General features: G+C 41.4%; 1 protein-coding gene across 1 annotated transcript in view; it reads left to right on the top strand.

The window, feature by feature from the left end:
• The first annotated feature begins 1,323 nt into the window (after positions 1-1,323).
• Positions 1,324-22,437, top strand: part of ppargc1a (peroxisome proliferator-activated receptor gamma, coactivator 1 alpha) — a 277,988-nt gene continuing 256,874 nt past the window's right edge. The window contains exon 1 of the mRNA XM_044340586.1: positions 1,324-1,624. Coding sequence (XP_044196521.1) covers positions 1,544-1,624 — 81 coding nt within the window. The 5' untranslated portion in view covers positions 1,324-1,543. The remainder of the gene's footprint in view (positions 1,625-22,437) is intronic.

Genomic DNA, 22,437 nt, shown 5'->3' with positions numbered 1-22,437 from the left:
ACAAAAAAAAAAGTTCAATTATCTTGATAAAATCCATAAAATGACATCTCATCCTTCTCCCTTATTAAAAATTCCAGAATCTATGAATATGCAAATATATTTCATATCTAAAGTTTAACTGCTGGATATAAGATGTCTCCTACTTCATTGTAAAGTCTGTTCTCAGTATGTGTGTGTGTGCACTGGAGGCTTCAAGTTACCAATTCACCTGCGTGTAAGTTCAATATTGGACAAGGACTGGCTTGTGATGTCACAAATCCCGCTCCTGGGCACACCCTTTCAAACTGGATTTTCAATGAGCGCAGAGAAACGCTTCCCCCTTCAGCAGATGAATGTGAAAACAATCTTCTAGTGTCAAACTCTGCACATACTGTACATCATTCTGTACAAGGAAACTCAAACATCCAACTGTGGGAACAAGAAGAAAAACACTTTATTTTTTGTAGAGAAAGGGGTTGTTGAAGCAGTTTTCATGTCAGTCTACAGACACACGTTCTCTTCCACTCTTAAACTTCTGGACTCTGTCTGTCACCCTGTCTTGAGATTTATTTTATTTTTTTTCTACTTTGTATTCTTTGTATTTTCTCTCCAAGAGAGATGGAATACTTCCTGGTATCCTTCTTTTATCTACAAAGCCCTTATTGGAAAATGACCATATTACCTTTCGGATTGCTTTGTTACTCAGACGGTCTCTATCAGACCTGTTCTACTGACTGACTCCTGCTTCATGAGTTAGGTCTGCTTTTAATTTTAATGCACCTGATTCCTGGAACAAAATACATCACCAACTCAAAATCAATATTTATATCTTTTGGACAGTTAAGAAACTTTATATTAAACCTCCCAACCTCTACTTGCAATTGTCTTACATAACTGTATTTTATTTTACAATTTAATTATCTTTAATCTATCAAATTACCTCGCCTAATCTGAGCGTTTTAATGACTTTTTATTAGCTAATTATGGTATTGCCTTTTCTCTCTTTCTACATCTCTTTGTTGTTGTTTTCCTTTTCTTTTCTTTTGTAATTAACACTATGTCATTGTAAATGAGGGTCACCCCTCAATGATCTCTTGAGTATAAATAAAGGTTGATTGATTGATTGGTTGATTGATTGATTGGTTGATTTTTGAGTGGAGGGGGACTTTAAACTAAAGTATGCCACATTCTTTTGGGGGCACTCTTCACCCTGGCTTGATACCTTCAGGCGGGTCCGCGGACCCCACTTTGGGAACCATCTCACTCGCAAGCATCCCACTCTGTATTTTGGGGGAAGGCGCCCACGTGACAAAAGGGGGGTGGGAGGGGAGGGGGGGGGGGGAAAGCAGCAGCCAGCACACGAGCCGCTGTTCGTTTGATAGCTACCACGGCGCCGGACGAAGAAGCAAGCGGGGCAGAGAGAGAGACAGACGTGGAAAGAAGAAGAAGACTCGTCGAGGGAAGACTTAAATAAAAGACACACACATATACAAAAAATCTCCGTTTGCAACAGAACAACTGCGCAGACTCCTCCACCCGAAGCTACGCGGCTGGCACACACACCATGGACGGTTATGCCCGGACCGAAGATGAGCTGTTCTCCTCCTGCCTCCTCAACCTCACCTGGGAGAATTGCTACGAGCAGGTAGGACACCACTCTCTCCAATAACACTAATATCACTTTCAGCAAAAAATAAACCTGTCTGTTATCTGTTATTAAAAAAAAAAAGAAGCTCTGATAAAAAAGAAAAGAGGTAATAAGTTGTAAAGGGTGTTCTCAGTGAGTCAGCACATGAGGTGAGAGCGGCAACTTCACAAACTTGATTTTCTTTTAATTAGTCTAATGAACTTCCTGCTCAGCTCTCCCCTCCTTGCTTGTGTTTTACAGTCAGGTCTGTCCAACAACTTTTACAGCATGACATTACAGTTCTAATTAAACGGAAAAGTAGCCGACTAAGACCCCCCCTCACCTCCCCACACACTCCCCCCTCCTCAATGTCTCCAAACTACTTTTTTTTTTTGTTTCTTAGAGGTTGCCTTCCTGAACCTCCATACAGCTCTCTGTAAAGGCTCAAACATCCCGCCCTTGAGATCAATAATGAATTAACCTAGTAGACAAAATAAATCTTATGCCAGGATTTCTATCAATAAATTAGAGGCAAACACAAACTTTGCATTCCTTTTGAAGTGAACTGAGATTCCAGTATTATGTGGACTGATGATCATAAGACACACTCTTTTTTTATACCGCTGTGTCCTGTCACCCCTGGGTGGCCAGGTGGGGTTTTCAAATCAGCTGATTCAAACTTTGAGTTTACTTGAGGAGAGGCGGGATGCTGAGCACTTTGATCCTGGGCCTGTTCTCTCACACATCAGAGCGGCACTGTCTGTTTGGAGACCCCCCCCCCACCCCACCACCACCCCACCACCCCCCCTCTACTCCTCAAGCTTAATCAGTTCTGCCTTTAAAATACACTTTATGGTACTGTATGAAATCCCTCTTAATTCTCACATTCTAATTTGTGTGAGCTCAAGTCATCTGCCACAAGAATGCCAATGAAATCCTTCTCTATGAATGCTAAGAGGGCTCTGAGCTATTTAGCAATTTATGCTCAATGATTGATGCCAAAATATTTGTACAGCGATTTTTATGGCACTTAACTTGAATGCCACCATGAGAGCTCAGGATATATATATACAGGATATTTATTTCCGTTATCAGTTTCCACTTTGCAATACAGTGGAGGAGGACATTTAAACAATAAATCTCCCGTGGTTTAGTGGGCTACCATTTTGAATTACAAGTAATCACAAATTAAAGAGGATTAGGCTCTTAAAGCCCGAGCTTGCCACTGGCTGTGCTAAGAGTCATGTTGTAACAGTTATTTAGGCACAGGAAACAAAAGCCAGCCCAAACATGATTCAGAAATTGCAAAGTCATTGTGAATGGCATTTAAAAATGTGTAACAGTTAAGCCTCAGCCGATTCTGCAGCTAAATGGATTTTTGGCACGTCGATTGTGAGCCACACATTTACAAACTTGCGACACTTAAATCCAGAATTGACTTAGCAGTGTAGATTTGTTCACGTCCGTTCTTTGTGTTCTACTCAATCACAGGGAAGTCCACGGCTTTACTTCATTGTTCTAAGTTGTGGCAAATGAAAAACATGCTTTCAATTCAATTAGAACAATGTAAACCAGGAAAATTAGAACATGAGTGTTGGGACACAAGTAGTTATATTGTGGTTCAAGATTTAAAGCTCTATTTTATACATTTCTGTAGTGCTGAAACATTTAGTTGACTGACTGACAGCAGACTACATCGCCAATGATTTTGATATCCAGTTAATTCATGTTTTCTTGTTCCAGCTTCTCATATGTGAGGATTTCTCAGTAATATATCACCTTAAAATGAATGTATTTGAGTTTGCAGACAAAACAAGCAATTTGAAATGTTACCTTGGGTCCTGGGAAACTGTGATGAGCATTTTGGATTATTGGTTGCATATTTCAGTATCATATGGATGGTTCAAAAGAATTCCAGTCTCCTTAAAAAAAAAAAAAAGCTTGCATGTAATCTCCCAAATCCAGTGTTTTACAGTCTTCACTCTTCCCCTTAAAACTCCCTCCATATTAAAAAAACAAAACAAAAAAAACCTTCTGAAAGCAGGTCATCCTCTCAGCCAGCGTGTTGTTAGCCATGCACATTGCCTCCCGTGCCCTCCCCAAGTCCGACGGCTGGTGGGTAAATAAATAAATAAGCGAGTAAAGGGAAATGTTGACACAGCCTGTCCTTGTGGCCAGATTATCTACTCATGCTTGAGCGCTGGGTAAAGGCCCTGCATTATTCAGCCTAAGACACAGAGACGGAGGAAAAACTGGAAAAGCTGGGTACTTGCCGCAGGAGCGTGTGTGCGTGCAAGCAGTTTTGGGGTGAGTGCTTCCACTTTTGAGAAGAGCAGACACCGGGATAGCCGAAATACACGGTGTGAAGAGGATGACGTCTTTTGCTTAATTAACAAATGAACTTAATGCCTCTTATTTTACCCAATCTCTGTTGTCATTTTCCTCTGCTCTCTGCTTCTCAACCCCCCCTCTCTCCTCTCCTCTCCTCTCCTCTCCTCTCCCCTCCTCGTCAGGCTACTCCAGGGCTGCTGTCCATGGTGCTGAAAGTTTCATCACACATTTTGTGCATGTCTTTTTAGAATTCCGGGCTCCAATCCCTGCACGGCCCTCGCCACTCTTCAAAAGCAATGTATTCAGTTTGTCTCGACAAAAAGCGTGCCAGCACTTGGCAGTCCGGCTCAAAAGGGTGAAGCCTATCATTCAAGACGTTTTTTTTTTTTTTTTTTTTTTTAAAAAGCTGTAGGTAACACAGCGTGCTCTCAGAAGCAGTGAGGACTAATGCGTTTTTTTTTTTTTTTTTTTTTTTTATGTGTCTGCTTTTGCCTGCAGCATGTTTCATCACAGCAAGGCTCAAGTTGCGTTATTACTCACTCAGTGGCTTGGTTAAATGAAAGCCCCTTTGTGTGTGCTCTTATGTACAGTATTTGATCCATACGAGGCACTTCACTTCCTCGCTTTTTTTTTTTTTCACTAAGTAATGAGCGAGTAGCTTGAATGTGAACGTTTAGTGGAGGGAAGGGATAAAAACATTTAAATATGAGACTTTAGAATGACGTGCTCCGTGTTGAATGACAGCAGAAGTTCATATTTTAAATGTTAGTCATTGGTCGATTGGGCCTCTCCCACCACACTGTTATGCTTCTGGATGTGCAAGTGACACCTAGTTCTCACCTACAGCTGAAACAAATAGTCAATTAATCAATTAGTCAGGAACTACTTTGATGCCTAATAGTTTTAAGTCATTTTTCAAGAAGAACAATCCCCAATCACCATGTACTCACTGACTAGTGACAGCTATGAGACCCTATTTACTCGAATTATCCTACAAGCGCAAGCTAACGTGACCTGAGTAATGTCAAAAAATAAACTGTATTAGACAACTATCAACAACATTTGAAGTAGCTTATTCCATAGGTGGCAAATAGTGAAGCAGTGATTGATTTTGGATTGATTTAGCCCATGTGTATCAGCTCCTGAAGATGCCTGGTAGCGGTGATAAGAAATGTCATATGAGGTGAAGTGGTCATTCTAAACAGGATTAAAAGGCACAAATGCAGGAAGAAATTAAGCAGTCTTAATACCTAATCCATGTTCTTGAAACTCACTTACTGTTTGACATGGTTTCAGTCCATGATCCTGCACTGTGTACCGAGAACTACTCCCACCTCTTACAACTACCCCCAAGGAGTATATCTAATTTCCATGTTGGCACATCTTTTTTTTTTTAATCAACAAGTGTGTGTGTGCCTGCTGAACACCTTGCTTTTGATAGCAACCCACAGGAGCAGGGCCTGTCGGTGGTTTAATGAGAACCATGTTGTTCCCATGCAACATATTGCCAAGATATGGATGGGTAATTATCTAATCAAGACTTTGTGAAAGTGCTGCCACTTACTCACCGCTGACCTGCTAACAGTCTGCCAGTGTTGCAAGATGTTTACACACTCTAAACGGATCCTATGGCTATATTTTACCGCCACTTGTTTCAGTGTGGGATATTTTTCGAAGGGTTACATGGGTACTAAAACAGAGGATGATGACTTTTATAATCTGTACTCAGATCTAACTGTAATGTGTATATAGAATATGAAGCTTCAGTTTTCAAATGTAGTGTTTTCAATGGTTTATTGTTGCTTGGAGGGGGGATGGACAACAGTTTTTTTTAAATAATTAAAACAGCAACATCATTGCAACATGGCACTATGTACTTATTTATACTGACATGCCAATGCCCAAGTGTGATGCCGTCCTCAGATGTAGCTGTAACTCCGTCTCCACGGTCATTTTTTAAAGATTTAACTGTGCAGTTGTTGCACAAAGTTAAGGAGATGGGCAGGGTTTCTTAGCAGAGACTGAAGCAGGTTTTGGTGACCACATCATAACCATAAGAAGCGGACTGTTATTCTAACTCCAAAGGGAGATGTGAGCCACCAGAGGGAGCAACAAGCTTTGATTCCCCACGGACCAATAAAATGATTCATGTGGAAAATCTAATGTACAAATTTTCCAACAGGAGATTTTTTTTTTTTTTCTTTCTACAACATTGACGAGCACATACTGGTTAGTTGAGAGGGAGAGAAAAAGAAGAATAGTGGCGCCCTTTGATGGAATAGCTTTCATTTTCAGTCTTCATCATGTCTCCGTGAGGTGCTTGTTTCACAGATAAATTCATGTAATCACAATATTAGTTTCAAGAGATATGAATCTTGTTTTCTAGCCTTCTCGCTGTCTGAATCAGCATCATAGCAGGGAGAGTGCAGACACTTCAGACTACATTCTTTGATTATGTGTGGGAAAATGTCTTCCTCACCACTGACAATCTGTTGATACCTTGCAAAATCTGAGATGAAAGGAAATGCAGCTTAGACTGTGAAAAATCCTTGCCTTCTCACCGGGAGGTAAAAGTACTCTCACAAACATTGAATTGTACATCTGAAGTGTTATCAATTCCACCTGAAACGGAGGGCCCCGGTGGCAACGCTGAACCCCTGTGCTTTTTGATCACGCCAGAAGTGCCTGTAAACAAGTATTTTCCCATCTCCCTCTCTGTCTGTCTCTCCATTTCTCTCTCCTCCCCTCTAACTCTCCTCCTCCCCCACCAAGGTGTCTGGAGGGGGAGGTTCCTTTGATTATCTCCACTGCCGATTAATTGCTTTTCTTAACCTCTGCACAGACGTGCTCCTACACCGCCCCGGAGCCCGCCGCACGCGCCCAGATGGACCCCTGCCAGGAGAAAAACAAACCACACCATGCTTCTATCTCCCCACCTTCTCCCAATTACTGACCTTCATCCTTTCATTTCGCCTTGGATGTTATCATCGCTATTATCAGCGTATTTACTTTGTTTGTTTAGCTAGTTACTTGGCGCACTGCAGCATTCTCGGCTAGATTTTAAGGCAGGCTTGAGCGTGTGTGTGTGTGTGTGCGAGAGGTTTATTCATTTCTGGGAAGAGTTACAGCATCGGATGAGGTGAGTTTGTGTTGTCAGGTAAATTGTGAGGCGTGCACAGGTGAGGCGGAACGGGCAGCAGTTTTTATGCAGGAATATTACGCTGCCTTTTTGTGAACTGTCCTTATTCCATGATTAAATAGATTTGGCCTTGAGTTGTGCTGGCCAAGCAATTTCAGTCACGTTTTTTTTTTTTTTTTTTTTTTTTTTTTTTTTAGCAACACTGAGTGCTCATTTCCATCTCACTTTGCCTTTGAGACACGCGTGTGCATCACATCTCTGAAAAGGTCCCAGCCCCTACCTCCAAATACTGTCATATAGCAATGGCATTTCTCCTTCAGATCTTGGCCTTTTTTTTTTTTTTTCCTCAGGACATCCTGAAAGCACGTCTGGGAGCCATCTCAATGATTTATGTACTACATCTCACATGCAGACCCCACCTACAGTACCTTCAGTGTTTGGACAGCACCGTGCTAAAATGTTCTCAGGACGATTCAGAGTTCAATTGCCAAAGAAGTAAAGAAAAAGTTTTTATACGTGCTTTTTTTTTTGTTAGTGACTGTTTCCTGAATTTTCAGTGCTGACAGAGTTCAAGTCAAGGTGGGTTTTATTTAGACATAAAGAAGTTTCTTGGCCTAGAGTTGTTGGCAGAAAAGTGTTGGAATATAACCTTTCTTGTAATCCATAACTCAGACTTTTTGGTTTTGGTCTCCCTCCAGTTCATTTCTCTAATCTCAATAAGTGAATCCAGACAAACTTTCCTTATTAAGTTTTGCATGACTGTGTGTGACATTACTGTAAATGGCTTTAGGCATATTTTTTTTTTTTTTTTTTCACGAGTGTAGTCTAATTGGTTCAGGTGTTTTGATACAGAGAGCACTGTGGGGCTCCAGTCTAACCGAGATGAGACAGCCCACACATATCCGCGCACACACACACACTCAAGGTACACAAACGCAAAAAAATCTGCATGTGAGACATGAACAGACACATAATGTGCAGACTGACTCACTCATTCACTCACTAACAGGCTAGACTCCCTGGACTGTATGGTCAGTGTGGTGTTGCTGATTTTCCCCATCAGCAGAAAGCTGGGATGAGCTGAGCTAATTGAGCTGGGAGGCCCGGCGGGGGGAACAGGGCCCCTTCACGCACTCGCTCGTCACTTCCTTTCTTTATCCATCTACCACTGTGTCTTTAGTCCCATATCTCCAAACCACTCTATTTCTCAAAAGGAAAACTACTTAATGCATGATTCAATGTTTCAGTAATGTCAGATGAATGTTGATATGATCTAAAATATGACTGAAATGATTGCAGTTTCCTTGCTTCCTGGTAAAGGGTAGTGGTGAACAGTATTGCTTTGTGAAGGTTCGCCTAAAAAACAATTTTTCTCGATACAATAGGTAAACCATAAGCTTTACATACATACCCAGGTTGACAGGCAATAGTTTTTTTTTGTTAAAGTGTTGTGCTACACCTAAACAGAATCACAAGCTAAAATGGACAAACTGCTCTTTCTGTATCACAGCAGAGTAGCCGACAACAAAAGCAGATTACCTGTTCTATTTGAGGGATATTAAGACATTACATGCCATTCGATGGGCCCTGGGAGGCCCGTCATAAAAGCCACAGCAAGCTGTTGAGACGGAGACTCAGAGTTGTTTCCATCTTTTAGCTGCACTTGGGGACTGATTATGGTCAGGCAAACGGCCTTTACCTGGAAAGTCACTTTCACTTTCTCGTCCACCATTTGTTAGTATGGCTAATGTCTCATTAAGTCTCACAGAGGGGAAATGATGTGCTCTTTGGGTGAAGGTTAGGCTCTCAGCTTATCATGAGACAAAAGAGAGACTGATTATCCCAGCACAGGCGTGCCTTAGCCTGTGTCTTTCACAACGAGGCCTATTTGTGTTACTGCTGGTGCTGCTTCATTACCCATAATCTATTAGCACTCCATCCACCTCCCCCAAATAAAAGTTAAAACATTTGGGCTAAATGATAAATGCTTGATCACTTTTGCGTGGTGTTCTACGGAAAGGAGTGGACGGAAAGGGGGTGGGGGGTAAATTTTACATTATCTAGGAGATAATTACAAAGCAATCATAAGCTGTTTCCGGTAAAGTGGTAAACAAGCCAAGGGCTTGTGCTCTTTTCCCAAGAATAATTAAAACTCGCTTTGCATTCTATGCATCATCAGTGTCCTTTCCCCTACTCAGTGGCCACCTCTTGGCATAATAAAGCTGGCTGAATGTTACCATAGGGGAGGGGTACTTCACTCACAAGTGATTTGGCATTTTCTGGACCTTTTTCTGTCTCATATCTTCTCATAAATCTGTAAGAAGCAAATTTGTAGTAGTATTTCTGGGCATTTCCTTTTCTGTAATTTTTGTTTTCACGTTTTTTTTTTTTTTTTTCCTGGTGCCAACCTACAATTCTAAACAGCTGTGAATTGCTGTGTCACAAAGTGGGAAGGATTCCAAATATGAACTACAACTCCTCCATGGATTTGCATTTAATGCTCAAGTAACAACTTCATTCATTGATTGGTCTGGACTTGAGAGAATGGCAACTTGCCGACAGAGGTGTAGGAAAATAAAATGAGAAGCCTCTCCATTTGGCTGATGTCTTAGCCATAAAAATTCCAATCAACTTTTCCTCCAAGTGACAATTAAGAATATTTATATGCAGCAAGCATTTCAGCCAGGACTTAATATTGAGACTCAGCACGAATAAGCTTTGCAAATTTCGAAGTTTCCCATGGTTTCTAGTTGCTACAGGTGTCTCTTACAAGCTTATTGTTGTGATCTCTGGCCACAATTTGCCTACCAAACCTTTTTTAACACAATATCCCTCAGGAGAGGACAATTCCATCACAATGTTCTCAACTTCCTGTCTCACTTTCCAAGCCATGTCTAGAAAAAGATGCCCGCGGGATGTGTCACATCACAGCACTGACATGTAGTCGTTACTCCACTTCTAACAACACTAGAATAAGTCAATTATCCATGGAATCGATCAACATAACCCCTCTGCCACTCATTTAAAAGAGCCAATCAATCTGCATAGGTCTTTTCTGTTTTTCTCACTGCAGTACAAGCAATTGTGTGCGTGCGTGCGTGTGTTAGGTGTCGCGGATTGGTCCATGATGGATCTACTCGAGTGACAGCCCGTCTTGTGATTTATGGTTGTTTATTGCCAGAGTAAAACTGGAGTTGACCCCTCATCTGGGTTGCCACCATTTCCCATGCTGCCTTTAAAGCCGCACATTGAGCTTCATGCTTGCCTTGCTGACCAAGGTGTCGTCCAGAGAAAAATTCATATTGCACGTACGGAATTTGTGTACCTTAACTTTAAATATTTGTACTTAAAAGCTCTTAACTTTGACAGCCGCTCCTGTGGTACGGTCTGGTTGCACCTGCCAACTCCTGTGTGACTTCATTACTAAATGAAGCGACCCATAATTCCACAGCCCACCGTGGATAAATGCTGTAACGGCAGTCTGTTAGGTAGAGAGGGCGGGGTGGTGTGAGGAAGGGGGACACAGCGTCCTCCCTACCTGATGACATGCAAGGTTTATCACGTTGAGCAGAGACATGGTCACCTTACCCCGGGCCTCATTGTGACAGCCAGCAAGTCACTTGAGAGCACCATTGGAAATCAATAAGCCCCCGCTCTTTAATTGTTAGAAAAAATCTCCCCTGTTTACAGCATCACATCATCAGTCAGGACAACCTGACTTTCATTTATTTTTGCCTTTTTTTTCCTCTCTTCCTCTTTGTCTTTTCCTCCTTCTCTAACACTTTCTCCTCTGTGGAATGTGCTGGCTGGCTGATCGCTTGGTAGATTATGCAACAGGAGCTGGTTGGATTTTTATTTTAGGGGACCTGTTTGTTTGATACGCATACAGAAAGCATTTCTGGTTAACTTCAGGGTGTTTATGGCATTTGTGTGTCTTGTCTCAGCAAATGTTTGCCTCATTGTGAGCTGTTGTCATGTACTAAGAGAGAACAAGTGCTCGCTTCTGTCTTCTGTTGACTCCCAGATGCAACTGCTCCAATGCGCTTGTCGTGTGCTGATTCCCATCATACTTTCTATCTCAAATCACACAGCAGTCCCTGATACCGCTGGATAATGACCCATCATTATTACTATGAACTGTGTGAGTTTACACTGCCTCCATACAGATCATCATCATTTTAAAATAATGTATAATATTTAAAAAGTTGACTAATTCAGCTAAATATCCAGTTTGTCTTGGGTCAAAGCGATTGCTCGAAACTCCTAAGAGAAGCCCAAAGCCAGTAGTTACCCTGTTTCCACACTCTTTACTCCATCTGTGGCTCCAAAAGCTTCTCCTATTAGTGTGTTACCTGGGGAGGACCACCGCTCCAAAACTCTGATTAGGCCCTCTCTGGCTAATTAACTGCTCGAGCCACAGTTGGCCATTTGCAGCGTTTAATGGAGGGATGATGCCGCAGCTGTCCTTCGTCCTGTCATCTGATTTGTGCCCTTTTTATGCCACAATTTGTGCCATAAAATGTATAAATAGCCAAAGCTAGCATAGCATTTATCGCTGTCATTAAAGTGACAGAGAATATGGTGCACACTGCTTCTTCATGTAAGCAGCAGTAAAGGCTGTCTTTTAATTATGGGAAAGAGAGAGGGAGAGAGAGAGTAAGAAGGCTTTTGTCCCAGCAGAAGAAATTCCTGGTGATTCCTAGAGAGTGGAGCTAATTATGACGATGTCGTGGTACTTTAAAATGCCGCAAGCGGGCTGATCGCTGTTAATTTTCCTCTGTCCTCCCTCTTCTCTTTTGCTCTCAGGCTATTCAGGGCAACAGGCTGCTCAATTATTTATACCTATCTGTTACGGTATGAAAATCGGAAGGACACTAACATGCACACAACAGAAGGAATCTAATATTCCCCCCTCGTGTGTCTAGTTTAGACTTTAACCCTCACCGAATCCTTTACTCTGTCTTGTAGCGGTGGTTGGGGGAATGGTGGCATTCAGTGGAATCGTGAACAGATGGCTTATTTTGTTTTACCTGCTTGCACCTACGCACCAACATGAGCATATTCTAATAAAAGAATAAGCACCAAAACTACTGTGTACACTCACTCACCCACCCACCCACCAAGCCCCAGGCGCTATAGTTTCATCCAGTTGTCGTGTGTTCATTAGGCAGAGAGAGTGTTTGCCCGCTCTGCCCTCTTGTGTGCATAGAAACAGTTAAATCCTTATTTTTTTTCTTTACTTGAGCAGTACTGCTGGATTATTTTGGAGTTGTTTGGTTTTCTACCACAGGCCAAATTTTTACATTCAGCTTGCGTGAAATTCTGCAGAAGCATTTTTACTCTGGTTTTCTTGCACTTATGCACACACATGCATAAATAAATGGAATACACAGACATGTTTAGTACCCAATCTTCATACTAGTTTATGTTTCATCCCTTTTTCCTCTCTGGATGTTTATTTCCACCATTGTTTTCTTGTTTCTCTGACTAGCCTGCACTTTTTTTTTTTTTTTTTTTTCTCCAGCCCTTCCCGAGGGAAAGTGGATAGCACATGTGAACGGATCACTTCTGATTAGTGGGGGGTGCTTTAAAAAGATGCCTGTAGTGTTTTTCTCCAGAAACAAACAGTGGTGTGGCCTCCCCAGGGAAGACTGCCATTTTCTTAGCACAGCACAGCCCCCGAGAGAAGTTGTTTTATCTCCCAAGTGCTGTTAACTTTGGGCTTTAAACTGTGTGCTTGCCGATGCCTTGTTTTTCACATCACAGGATGATGATATCGCGCAGGATGGCGACAGAGCTGATTTAACAAAAAAAAAAATGTTGGATTCATCTTAATCTAGTCCACATAGGGAATGGCTTTTTTTTTTTAAATTTTCTAACAGCCTCACAACATAAACTTGCTGTCATTCAATTCTCACTGCAAATTTACACATAAAATGTCTGATAAGCATATTTGTGTGTTGCTGACATGTTTGCACAATTTGTGTCAAAACCGTAAAGGTTGGGAGGAATTTGACTTTGTTTTGAATCATATGCCATTTTGTGTGAGAAGAGGCAGACTGAGGGGAGATAGGGGAGGTAGGTAAATAGTGCGGGAGGGTGGGAGGAGAAGCAGGCGACTGATTTGTCTCCGTTCTGTCTGGAGGATTTACGGTGCAAGTGTGTTGAGCCATCAATCAATTGTGGCGCACTCCAAGGACAACTTTGTCTCTTTATGCAATTTGTAAGGCTGTCCAGTCAAATTGATTCCTTAACCAGGAGCCGTCCAGCTTCCCAGAAAAGAGTAAAACCCCCCTGAAAAGAACATCAACCTCTGTGTTTGCTGTAAATCAGACAATAAATGATACGATTGTTGGCTATCGATGGCCAAAATCCAACTGCAGAACAAAGTGGGTGACAGAACAACAAGATGAACAGTGATCACAGAAGTGATTGATTAAATGTGATTAAATGGAACACTTGAATTGATGTTGTTGAGTCTCTGTGACCAATGGTTCTGGCATTGTTTTACGACTTAGCCCTACATATATTATGTCTCCACAACAGAAACAAATTATATCCACAACCAAAAATGAACATTTATACGCAAAATTCGATAAGTTTTTGAGGTAAAGAAATATTAGTTGTGCACTTCTTCTTTCAGTGAAATGTCTTGACAACTATTGGATTGATTTCAATTAAATTTGGTACTTACATTCATATTCCCCTTCAGGATTAATTGTAATAACTTTGGTGATCCCTAATTTTATGACCAAATACCTGCAAAACTAATGACATTCCCATCAACCTTAGCTGCACTTTCAGTTCAGTGCTAATTAGCAAATGTTAGCATGCCAACATACTAAACTAAACTGTGAAAATGGTAAAAAACCTGCTAACATCAGGATGTAGTCATAATATGTTGCAAAGCTAGCGTTTATCTTAAAGCACTGCTGTGCACAGAGCTGCTAGCATGGCAATAGACGATTAGTCTTGTGCATCTTAGTTGGATAGCAGGTCTTCATATATTATATTTTGTACATTATAAATACATTTAAATGGATTTATAATGACCTTAATTTAGTTTGAATCAATCAATTACTGTGTATGTAAAGTTCTGACTGTATACCAAATAATACCACCTTCAAAATGTTCCATGTATGGGACCAGAGGAAACCCCATCCCAACATTTCCCGCTGAGCACAGACTCATTCTTCTACGTCCACTCTGTGGTGATTTGGGACGTTTAGCGGGAAATAGGAGAAGAATTGTAGAAAAAGGCTGTACACTTGAATAACTGATGCTGGAAATCGTGCTCAGCTTTTCGGAATTCCTCATGATCCTCCTCTTATCCTTCACTTTAACGCGCCCACACACACACACAGAGACACACACACACACCCTAAAATATTCCATTTGTGTACGAACACCTACGATCAACTGCTCTGACTCACTTGCCTGGGTGCAGTGATCACATTAATGTGGAAATATTAAAAAAAAATCCAACATTAATGGCATATGATGAATTACACTGCCGAGTAAATGTCTTGGCATTGCTTTTAATATGGTCTTTAAGATTTTAGATTAGCATCCCCTCATTTTTCTGCTGTGAAAATCAAATTCAAAGGAACATCTTCCTTCCACTCCGCTGACTGAAATGACTAGAAACATAAATATAGAAACAAATTGAGTCAAAGATTATCTAATGGAGCGTGCATCAGTGCAGTCTGTCACAAGCCTTATATAAGAGTATTGCTCAATGGCTACAGTTCTTTAACTATTGAAACCATTTTATTTGCCAAATAGCATCGGTTTTGAGTTGTTGCAGAGCACTTTATCATTAATTTATAACATGAAAACATTCTCTTACCAGTAAAGCTTTGACAGCTGGCACAAGGCACATATCACATCCATGAGAAAAATGGCTGGATTTGTGACAACAAATAGCCTGAAAATATAGTTCATTTCAGTTTGATCAGGAAAAGAAAAAAAAAAAAAACATTCTATCTGAGAGCTGTCTGACAAACAGCACCATGACATGTCAGCCCCGCTGCACATTTTGTGTGTGATAAGGAAAATCTAGAGGGAGTGAGATCCAATATTAACAACAGCAGTTTCTTTTACAAAAGAGATCTTTTTGGCTGTGACATCCCTGGCAGTCATAACAAGATGTGAAAGATCAGTCAACTCGGTATGCTGTCTAAGGCCATGAACTCAGGTTGTCCCAGCAAGGTCCTCAAATTGTTGTTTTTTTAAAAAAAAAAATGTATTTAGACTGTGAAATATTGATTTTAAAAAAAGGAAAATCATTCTGGGAAATTGTCTATATACTTTGCAGCAAATAGGGTAACCATGTAATTAATTAGAAAATATACCAACATGGTTTATTGTGACATAATTGTCAGTTGACACAGAAGTTGCAGTAAGCTCAGTTATAACAACTTGTACTGCAGCGTACATCTCATCAGGACTTGTCACCGTTTTTCTTTCGATATACAATACTGTGCAAAACTTTTAGGCACTAAAAGCAAAGTGAGGATGCTTTCAAAAAAATGCCATACATAGTTTTTATTTATTGATTAACTGAAAGTGCAGTAAATGTTAAAAAGCCTAAATGAAATCAATATTTGGTATGACCACGCTTTGCCTTTCAAACAGCACCCATTGTTTAATTTGTTTATTTGTTAGGATCCCCATAAGCTGTGCCCTAAAGCTTACAGCTAGTCTACATGAGGTTCACAATTCTCCCAGGAACACTTATGCACAGCATCTTGGAGACCTTGCCACAGTTCTTCTGTGGACTCAGTTGCTTCTGTCTCGTTATGTAATCCCAGACTGACTCACTGATGTTGAGATCAGGGCTCTGTGGCGGCCTTGCCATCTGTTGCAGGACTCCTTGTTCTTGTTGCTGAAGATAGTTCTTTATGACTCTGTATAGCTGTATGTTTGGGGTCATTGTCATGCTGCAGAATAAATTTGGGACTGATTAGAGACCTTTCTGAAGGTATTGCATTATGGATAAGAATCTAAACATCTAAAGTGCCTAAAACTTTTGCACAGTACTTGTGCAAAAGTACGTTTGCATTCTTAATCATGTGTACTGAGCTCTGATAGGTCAATTGTTTCTCCAACCAGGGGACACAGCTGTCAGTGGGCTCAACACCAGACTTATCTGAATCACTGAACAAATATGAGATGTAGGTGGTGATTCAGAGGTCTGGAGAGGCTAGGAAAGTTATTACTGTCAAAAGTAGAAAAAAAATACTTTAACAAGCTTTAACAATCATTACCTGCAGGTGGTGCAAGTGTTAAAAAACTGTCTTGTTTTTCTCTGCCCTTAGAGTGCCACCACCTATCGATGGCACAGGTTGGAATGTGTTATTTTTATTCCCAACCGCATTCTGCAAAGACCCACCCCTACTCTGCCTCTGATTGGCTCTGACCCTGATATTTTTACCCTAACCATCTCACACCTCATGCCTAAACCTAACCAACCTAACCAACAAGGCAACAAGTACTAGCTAGTCAAAGTCAGAGTAGGGTGAGTCTTCGCGGACTGCAGGTGGGAAAAAAAAATAAGGCGGTTGGAATGTGTTGAACTGGTCTGACAGCGAATAAACAGCTCCTCCTTGTGGAGAACATGCAGCCTGCTAAATGTGAATATAATTGTTTGTGAGTGAGTTACAAGTGAGGTCCATGAAGTGCTTTGCATCTAAAAAGAACAGAATACATGACACAATTGTGAGATTTATTTCTATTCCAAGAGTTCACGACTAGGTATTTGAATGAAGATTGTACGACTGTATCAAAGGGCAAATGTGTGCCAGGAGAGACTTAACTCCAGTTATTGGACTTCAATGACAAAGGCTAATCAGTAACTTAGCCAGGAGGCAAGGATGCTAGTTGGCATTCAGGTAACAGCAGGACACCATGGTGTAGGAATGGATTTTTTATTTTTATTGGATTATTTGGACATGGTCTCCTGGCAGAGAAAATGCTGAGGGATAATTTTGTCTGTGGGAATGAAAAACATGTATGGCAGCAGTGTGAAAAGTAGAGCTTACTTTAAAAGAAGTAAAATAGGATGAAGAACTGTGGCTGGAGTGGTTTTAAAAAGTGTCATGCTCGCAGTGTTAAAAGGCCCAAGACATGTTGCACATTTTTCCGTAATTGGCCTCTATGGACAGATTCGATTAGTGACTGTCTGTGTAACCTATAACCTTTTTTGTACCAACTCATTCTAAACTCTGTCCAGGGCCAGTGGAGTTCACAGGCAACAAATGAACAATTCATGGACCCAGCTGTGCTCAGATTTCAGTCAACAGCTCCTTGCTACAACCCCTGTTGGGAAATGACAAACAAGAGATTTTGATTAAAAAAAAAAAAAAAAATCCAGACAATTGGGAGCAGAGGTGCCATTCCACCCCATACCTGCTTCAAGTCTGTATAAAGTATGATGTCCAGCTGGTCTGATCAGAATAGCTTTTTGTGGTTCCTGTCTAAAGCACTGGACATCACAGCTAGCGCTGCCACTTCTGGCGCCATTAGAAAGTTGGTCTTTATTCAACTTGGTCTCTCGCTGCTTATTTGACATTCTGCTCACCTATGCATTGGCGAAGCGAGGCATTGTGTTGCTATTGATTGGCCAAGACCTGGTCAGTCAGGAAGAGTGTGTGCCCGCCAGGTTATCAGTGACATCACTCCTCAGAAAAGTAGCGTTTGCCTCTCCTCTCCCTTATCGATAGTTTGGGGAGTGCATTAAGAGTGGCTGCTCAGCCTGATTTATTGAGACGCGCCAGCGCCTCTCTGCGCACCCAAAGGGCACTGGGTAACAATCCAGTCACACTTCCTTTCCCCTGCAAACAGTGTTTATTTACTCACTCTCAGGGAGGCAAAGAAGGCGGCTCTGACAGACAAACAATCTTATGATGCAGCCTTCATGTCAGGACTGGATTTTTTTTCTCTCTCTCTCCTCTCCATTCTTCCTCCCTCCAGAATGTCTCAGTCAGTTGTCAGTCCTTTTTCCCTAGCCATGGGCCTTGTTGACACAGGAATCCGTCACTCCTCACACAGGGGAGAGCGAGACATGTTGGTGGCCATTACTATTCATGAGGCAGTGTCATCCACTCTGTCACCCGTTGTCAGCAAGAGGTGTCTGTCTGCACCACTGCTCCCCTTACTCTCTTTATCAGCCAGGGGTGGCTAATGAGAAGCACCAGGTTAATACCACCACTAGAACAGCAATGGCTTTAAACCTCTTAATTCATTTAGACACTGCTAATTGAAACCCATGTGAACTACACTCTGGACACCATCCATTTTCCTGCAAGCCACTCCTGAAAAGCAAATGCATATGCCATTTGATCTAATTTTTGAAACCGATTCCTGGATTAACGCACCGTGAACCAGATTATTTTCCTCTGAATTTGCATGTTTTATTTTTTAGCTATTCCAAGCCTCTGCACGTTGTAGCTATTAAGTCAAAGTTGAGTCTTGCCGGGAAATGTCCGAAGACAACCAAGACCAAACATACTGAGAACCAGCGGTGACATGCTCAACCAAAAATAACCAGCTTTGGATAGTCAAAACCATCTTAGTCCAATTACAGCGAGTAAAAACAGCAGCCATGACTAAGACTAGACATCCTCCTGGATGTGGCAAAGTCTAAATTAAAAACTTCTTTTCACCCCGCAGTTGTCAGACATGACTTAGTCATCCTGCACTTGAGTGTTTAATCAGCATGCAGTGAACACTGTGGGCTCGTTGACTAAAACCAGGAGTTCTTACTCTCCTTCCCTCTACCTCCTTCAGCCTTCATGAATATTTATCCTTACAGCTTTTGTCAATGCATCTGGAAATGAATATTGACAACAGCGAGAGGGCGTTCTCTATCCCACCACACGGTTAAGTCTGTGCATCTGGCACCTTGCGGCCGTTCTTTCCCTAACTGTGTGTGAGATAGCTGAGCACAATGCAAGCCAACTTCTTGTTTTTTACCTTAAATTTACCCCCCACCTATGATGCATCTTCCTGTTACACTGAAGGACTGTGGCCTAGAGATAGGAGATCATTCTGCATACCTTAAATGCAGCTGTAAATATTCAAATGTGCCATCATCAGTCGATGGTGTGAGAGATAATGGGTCCATCTTTTACCTGCTCCTGCTTGTGTGCGACAGCAGGATATATGTAGTTGACGGCATCATCGTCCCCAAAAGCGCATGATTTGCCAGCATAAATTTCAGCAGACACACATCCCTCCCTGCACCTGCAGAAGCAAATGCTTATTCATTTACCCGTTTGTCATTTCAATAGTTATTTTATGGTGGCGCTGTATTAATTGAACTGCTTCTACTGCACAACAATTCAAGGCCCAGTACATCTATTACAAAGGGAGTGTGCCGGAAACATCGCTGAACGGCCTCACAAATCAGCCTAAGCTGAGAGGGGAACCTCACAATAATGTGACACAATCACACTAATCTTTCATTTACAGTGTGCTCCTTCCTCAGCCATGCAAGGAAAATGTCTTAAAAGCCCGCAGTAGCTGCTGTGGAAAAATCAGATCGGTTGCATGAGAGTTTAACAGTGTTACTCTGTGCTCGGAGTTGTTGTAAATTTCCTCTGTTAAATAAGATATTTCATAAAATGTCTTTTTTTTTTTGCTGGTCATCATTTGAACTGTCACCTTTGAGGATTGTGCAGGATTGTTGGAAACTTTAAACATTTAATTTTTAAGAAGAAAATGTGAAATATCTGGAAGTCCCTCATTATATCACATAATCATCATAGTAAGGGTTGTAGGTTGCATGAAATTATCAGCTGCAGTCAGCAGCTAGTGGTGTGTGTGTGTGTGTGTGTGTGTGCATATGGCCAAAAGTACACTATAATACTTGCTATCTACATGTAATTCTAGTCCTTTGCAAAGTTTAAACTAAATTTTCCAGCTTTGGTGAAAATTAAATGACATTTTTGTGACACAAATCACATGTGATGTCAACTAAATACATTTCCCGTTATTTTTACAGAAAACAGTTTTTAATCACTTTAATTAAACTCTAACTACATAAACACAAGTGAAACTGACCAAGTCTGACAATTTTTAGACACAAAAGAAAATGTGTTTGCTCGCTTTACATCAACTGTTTTTTTCTTTGCTTCTTTTGTCTCAATAAATCTTACAAACTTTGATTTAGAAAAAGCATGAGATCACACTTATTTGGTAATTCTTCCCACATGAATCTTTTTTTTCAACTTTAAATGCTTTCCATATTGTCTTCCTGATAATTTACACCCACCCTGCACTGCCCAGTTTGAAAACCACTGGCATACACAAAGAGAAACAAGTTGCTGAGGTTTGTTTTTACCATCTGGCAAAATGAGAACAAGAATTGGTCGTTTACTTGAAGTACAACCAGTACTTTGTCATTCTTTACTTTTTCTAGATTAGATCTTAGTTCAAATGTTATTTTTGATTATGTTTTTTTATTACCGGAAGCAGATTTAACATTATTATGTGACCCTGGAGAATCACTATGCTGTAAAACTAAACTACCACAGTTAAACTTGTAAACTTATCCGTGACGTCCCCAAACAAAACATTCTGTACATACTTTATTGACTGTAGCACTTCCAGGACTTCCACTCAAGTACTGTCAGTGTTCACATCTTCAGTCTCCTCCCTGTTATCATCGGCACTGCTCTGCTGAGTTACTTGACATCACATAATGAAGTCAATGATGTTTCAAGCTTTGAGACACTTTCACTATACGGAAAATCATTTGAATAATATGAATTTATCTTAAATGTGGATTGTGGCTTTAACAGTGTTTTGATTTATTTTCTTAATAAAGCTGGTACTGCAGGAAAAAAAAAAGACAGTAGCTTTTTACTTGCTTTGTTGCTTTAATTCATGTTATCTTCTGAAAGACTTAATAATACTTCTGTGACACAGCATCCCGTTCTCTCAAAACAAACAACATGCTCCAGAGCTGATGGGGACATCCAATTTAACTGCCATCTTAATGGAATCTATAATAAGTGCAGGGGCACAATAATGGCAAAGCACTGCATCTTCTGATAACACAGCAAGCATCAAAACCGCTGTGATCACCAAACAAGTCCAGTTTCTTCCCCTCAGAGGAGCAAAATGACCAGATGTCATTGTCAAGTCGCTGGTAACGTATTCCCTGTGGGCTCCTCACAGGGGGCTGCCTCAGCTCTCCAGCGGCCCTCATGCCATATAGACGTAATCTGCTGTCTGCAGCACAGGGGCTTCTCTGCATTTTCCTTCCACACTTCTGAAAACCTCCCCTGACTTTAATTTCACGGGCACCTGTTCTCTCATGTACTCATGGCGGAGGAGTCAAATCACAGACTTTCATATAAGCGCTGGGACCAAGCCAGAGACTTGTGATTCAAGAAGAGGAAGAAATGCCTTCACTGCGGGAGCATGCTGTATGACATGCTGACATGCGGAGCCGTGTTTCACAAAGACAAATTTGTGCCGGTGTTTGTCATCTGAAGTGGCCGCCTCAGTGTGTTAGTTTGATGTGCAGGCATGACATGAAAACGATAAAGCAAACAGGATTGTATGTCGAGCCGGGGCCTGTTATTGGAGCTACAGGGGCCACAGATGGCTTGATGAGGTTGAACCATGTTGTAGAAGAAGTGTGTGGGAATTTACTTCTGTGCTCAGCATCTTTCTTGGATTGCCTGGAGGTCAAAGGTGAAACAAAGCTCGAGGGGCACATGAAACCCAATGGGTTCAAAGTTTTCCAACATTTTCAAAGCTAACAAAAAGATTGCTTCATGCGGGCGAACCGACAGACCGGGGCAAACACTGGTCTTATCCATGGAGCACGCATGCGACAGCCTGATGAAACGATAGCAACTTTGGCTCCCAAACAAATATTCAAATGAGATTACATGAAAGCCAGAGGAATGACAGACAAATGGACACAAATCGGGTTTCATTTGTTTACTCTTCTGCAATTGTGTTAGGCATCCCCCTCCTGGCTCCAGAGGTAATGATTGTGGTGGGACCAGATTAAAGGCTGTAGTCAGCTGTTTAGTGGGCCTCTGCTAACAGAGATTAGCGGCAGCTGCTTGGCGACAGACTTGGTGGGAGGAAAAAAAAAACACAACATCTCAGCAGAGGGTTTCATTGTCTCAGACTACAACCACCTTGATGAGTAAGAATCCTGATAACAGGAGGCAGTATGAGCATGGAGGATTGGCTGGCTTTTTCTTCAAGCCACATCAAAACTCAGTTACTCAGCTTGTAGACTTTCTCCTCTTCTTCTCTCCCTCCCCCTTCCTTTTCTTTTCCTTGCTCTCCCCCTTCTTGGTAGCGTACGCATGGCAAATCATTGCAGATGTTG

Source organism: Thunnus albacares, chromosome 22, assembly GCF_914725855.1.
Source record: "Thunnus albacares chromosome 22, fThuAlb1.1, whole genome shotgun sequence".
Taxonomy (NCBI): domain Eukaryota; kingdom Metazoa; phylum Chordata; class Actinopteri; order Scombriformes; family Scombridae; genus Thunnus; species Thunnus albacares.
Note: the sequence above shows the minus strand (reverse complement) of the source record. Positions and strands in the feature narration are given on the sequence as shown.